The sequence below is a fragment of the Peromyscus maniculatus genome, chromosome 12 (assembly GCF_049852395.1).
Source record: "Peromyscus maniculatus bairdii isolate BWxNUB_F1_BW_parent chromosome 12, HU_Pman_BW_mat_3.1, whole genome shotgun sequence".
Classification (NCBI taxonomy): Eukaryota; Metazoa; Chordata; class Mammalia; order Rodentia; family Cricetidae; genus Peromyscus; species Peromyscus maniculatus.
The window spans coordinates 7,291,136-7,296,198 of record NC_134863.1 but is presented as its reverse complement, the minus strand read 5'-3'; the positions used below and the strand labels follow the sequence as shown (position 1 = coordinate 7,296,198).

General features: G+C 36.2%; 1 protein-coding gene across 1 annotated transcript; it reads left to right on the top strand.

Annotated features, from left to right (window-relative positions):
* The first annotated feature begins 1,699 nt into the window (after nucleotides 1-1,699).
* LOC102923500 (olfactory receptor 2M3-like) lies at nucleotides 1,700-2,641 on the top strand. Its single transcript, XM_006997996.2, has one exon. The coding sequence runs from the start codon at nucleotides 1,700-1,702 to the stop codon at nucleotides 2,639-2,641; it is 942 nt and encodes a 313-aa protein (XP_006998058.1).
* Nucleotides 2,642-5,063: the final 2,422 nt, after the last annotated feature.

Genomic DNA, 5,063 nt, shown 5'->3' with positions numbered 1-5,063 from the left:
CTGAATAATGCATATGTGGTTGATAAAGGAAAAATGGTAAAATGTAGACAAAAATTTGTTCATATGGTAGTAGGAAAGAAATAGACAAAACCAATGTCTTGGCTCTGAAGAAGTACTCCAAAAGAAGGAAATAAATTAGATATTTAACAAAATTTAAAAGATGTTAGCTTTTCTTTTTCTTTTCTTCTTTTTTTTTTGCTATTGGAGATTTAAGATAGAGACTTTGCCATGTTAAGTTCATCCTCACCCACAAAGCTTGATCCATAGATCTGCAAAAATCATACTCTTAAAAAACCTTTAGAAAGAAATTAAAGACAAAAGCTTTTTTCATATAGATATTTTATTTTATCCTGCTTATTTCTCATTGTCTAATACAATCATGAAACTTAATAAAGAAATTTAAAAGGATTATACAGCTGTGGCCTGTTGATGAGCTCCTAACAAAGTGTATCACTGACAACATAGTTTAAACATTCCTAATCTGAAGTCTGAAGATTGAAAGTTCCAAAATACATCTGTGGAGCACCGACTTCTTAAAATAAATTGTCCACCCTTAGAGGTAAAGTAAGGATAGTCAATATTCTTTCTAGCCATGTTTAATTTAAAATGCTTGTACATGCAGGTAATGTTGAAAATACTTTAAAATGTAATTTTATTTAATGATCCTTATAATATAGATATTATAATTATTCAAATTTGATGAATGGAAAATTTTGTTTGACGTGAATAATTACTGAAATTCACACAGCTAAAGTAATAGGTAGTCAAAGTTTGAAGTATGCAACTATGGTCAATTCTTACCCGGTGAAATGTTGATCTTAGATTCTTCATATATAGAGGCTATTTTTTAATGATAAAATGATGAAAAATATTATTTTGGACATACTTCTATGATTACCTTCTATATTAGCAACACATTTCAATTAATATACTCCTAAAATTTGTATCTGAATGTATCTCTTTATCTGATATTAGACTAAACAGGATTTAATTCAATAAATTAGTAAGTTAACAGAATTAGTAATTTCATTTGAGTAAATTTCTAAATTTTCCTTCATAGCATTTTATTTTCAGAATATGACATGGTAATATCCATGAAACATGTAATAGAAACATCATGGAATTCCCTGGACTCAGAAATCTTTTCATAATATTAGTAATTATGAAATGATGATTGATACTACATGTCTATTGACTTCTTCCACAAACTTGACTGCATGATTTTTGATATATGTTTTGATGTAATCTTCTATGTCTATTTGCTAAGTAATTTGAGTTTAAAAGTCATATGAAGCCAGGTGTGATGGTGCATGCACGTCGGTAATCCCAACACTTCAGAGATTAAGGCAAGAGAATCATGAGTTCAAAGTCAAACTTGAATATAGAATAAAACTGTGTGTGTCTGCACATGTGCTTTTGTGTGAATGTGTGCATGTATATGAGAGAGAGGAAGAGACAGACAGACAGACAGACACACACACACACACACACACACACACACACAGAGAGAGAGAAAGAGAGATCAAAATAAGTTTTAATCACACCCATCACTAAACAAAATAGCTGATGCTCAAAGAAACAATTTTCTCATGTTTACATATCATTGTATGTATATCTAGATGGAAGGAAAAATTGGATATTTCTATGACACAATTTGACCTCTAATATTACACATTCCATCTCCACAGTGAAGATACTCATGATGCAGTGGAACAATTGGACCTTCAACTCTGACTTCATCCTGCTGGGAATTTTTGATCACAGCCCTCTTCATACTTTTTTCTTTTCCCTCATCCTGGGTATCTTCTTCATGGCCCTCATAGGGAATTCTACCATGGTGCTTCTCATCTACCTGGATGCCCAACTCCACACCCCCATGTACATCCTTCTCAGCCAACTTTCCCTCATGGATCTCATGCTCATCTGTACCACAGTGCCCCAAATGGCCTTCAACTTCCTCTCTGGCAACAAGTCCATCTCCATGGCTGGCTGTGGAAGCCAGATATTCTTCTACGTCTCTCTACTTGGAGCTGAGTGTTTTCTTTTGGCCTCAATGGCCTATGACCGTTATGTGGCTATTTGCCACCCATTGAGGTATTCTGTTCTTATGAGTCATAAAATCTGTGGTCTCATGGCTGCTTCTTCATGGATTCTTGGCTCCCTTGATGGTATAATAGAAGTTGCGGCTGCATTGTCTTTCTCATATTGTGGTGCCAGAGAAATACCCCACTTTTTCTGTGATGTTCCTGCCCTGCTCACTCTTTCATGTAGTGATACCTTGACATTTGAAAAGATAATATTTTTCTGCTGTGTAATTATGCTTATCTTCCCTGTAGCAATCATTATTGCCTCCTACACTCGTGTGATTCTGGCTGTCATTCGTATGGGCTCTACTGAGAGTCGCCACAAAGCTTTTGCGACCTGTTCCTCTCACCTTGTGGTGGTGGGAATGTACTATGGGGCAGCCATGTTCATATATATGAGGCCCTCCTCTGGTCGCTCTCCCAATCAGGACAAAATGGTGTCAGCTTTCTACACTATCCTTACTCCTATGTTGAACCCCCTCATTTACAGCCTCCGCAACAAAGAAGTGGCCAGAGCATTCATGAAAGTACTAGGGATGGACAAGGCTACAGCATAAGTTAGCTGATTATTGTCGTCTATTTCTTGCCATGCTTTAAGTAGTTGGTCATAATGACTGAAGAAAGAATGCCATGAGTTCAAGCCCAGCATGAGGAGCATATTGAGTTCAAGACTTGTTTATGCCAGATTGCAAAGCCATATGTCAGAAAGCATTTATGTGCAAATTTATTGGATGAAGCAATGCATTCCAAAAACTAATATTTTTATTATTGTAGATTTATAGCAACCATGTAAAATTAAAGCCATGATAAAAGTTGGAATTCTTATTTATTTCAATATGCCAGTTATTTTTGTGGCCATTTAAATGTATTATTATCAGTATCCACATTTTACAAACAAGAAATATTTTTTGTTCACAGTGCTCATAGAAAAAGCTTTACTGGTTTCTTCTATTGAGTCCAGCCTACTTTGGACTTACAATTTTGCTAAAATGAAGCTACTGGTTTTCTACTAATTTATAAATAATATGGATATTACATATATGAATATGTTATATATATCATATTATATATGACTAGCACATACAAATTCATATATATGAGCATATACTATATATACATATATATTCAGGTCTAATAAAAATAAATGCAAACAACAGTCAACAGACAAAAGAGATAAAACTTGCTGAGTCTTATGCACATTGTATATTTGTATTGAACATTTTTCACCAGAATACTGGAGAATGAGGAGTTTTCATTTATTTTTTCTTGTGCAGTCATTAATATTATATACAGGAGAGTGAATTTTAATAGAGAAGTCTATGTTTTCTAAAGTCTGTATATTCATTAAATTCCATGGCATGTTGCAATGATATTATTATGAAAGTAAATATATTAAAGAGATTCTTATATTTCTTCTTTTTAATTAATTTCATTTATTTATTTATTTTACATCCCAACTGCACTTTCCCCTCCCCCTTCTCCTCCCATTCCCTTTTCTCCCCTCCCATTCTCCTCTACTTCTCCTCCATTTCTGTTTAGAAAGTGGCAGACTCCCATAGGTATCAACAACATATTACATATCTAGTTGAAGTAGGACTAAGCTCCTCTCCTTGTATTAAGGCTGGGCAAGGCAATCCAATATGAGGAATAGGTTCCCAAATGTCAGCCAAAGCAACAGGTACAGCCCATGCTCCCACTGTTAGGACTCCCACAAGTAGACCAAGCTACATAACTGTCACTTACATAAAGAGTGTCTATCTGTCTCATGCAGACTCCTTGTGAGCTCCTATGAGCCCAGGTTAGTTGTTTCTGTGAGTTCCTTTGTGATGTCCTTGACCCCTCTGGTTTACACAATTCCTTCTCTCCGTCTTCAGCAGGATTCCTGAAGCTAGGCCTAATGTTTGGCTGTGGGTCTCTACATCTTTTTCCATCAGTTACTGGATGAAGGCTCTCTTATGACAATGGGGGTGTTTACCAACCTATGAGTACAGCAGTTATAGGACTAATCTCTATCCTTTGGCATAATTATGCTGACATTTTTTTTCTCCAATCATGTTTGGTTCTATTTGAAGTATCTGGGCCATCCAGACTCTGGGCTCTGGCACTCCAGGTAGTGTCAGTGTCACTCTCATGTTATGGGCCTGAGGCTGAACCTGTCATTGGTTAGCCACTCCTACAATCTCGGTACCACCCTTATTCCCTTGTCCCTCACCCCCATGCATCTTATAGGCAGGACAGATTGTAGGTATAAGTTTATGTGGCTTGGTTGGTATCCCAATCTCTCCATTGGAAACCTTGCCTAGTCATAGGAGATGGCGAACTCAGGCTACATATTTGCTATTTTTAGGAGTCTTAGTTGGGGTCCTCCTTGTAGGTTCCTGGGAGATACCCTTGCAGCAGGTTTTTATCTGACCCTGAAATGCCCCCAAATCTTCATCACTCTCTTTCAGTACTCTCCTCCTCCATTCACCCACAACCTGACTGCTCATATTCCCATCCCCACCCATATGCAGTCCACTCACAAATCTCTTCTTAGATAAGAACCAGAAAGCAAGAAGTCAAAGTATCATTGTTTTCTGAGAAGGGACACCCAAAATTCTACCAGAGAACTCCTACAGTTGATAAACACATTCATTCAAGTAGTTGAATACAAGAATAACTCAAAAATCAGTAGCCCTCCTACATACAAGTGATAAGCAGGCTGAAAAAGAAAACAGGGCATCAATACATTTCACAATAGCCTCAAATAATGGAAATTATCTTGGTTTAATTCTAACCAAGCAAGTGAAAGATCTGTATGACAAGAACTTCAAGCCTTTGAAATTGGAGAAGATATTAGAAGATGGAAAAATCTCTCATGCTCATGGATCAGTAGAATTAACATAGTAGAAATGGAAATCTTACAAAAGCAATCTACATATTTGATGCAATTTCATTTGAAATCCCAACATTTTCTTTTATAATGAAGGACTTGAAAGC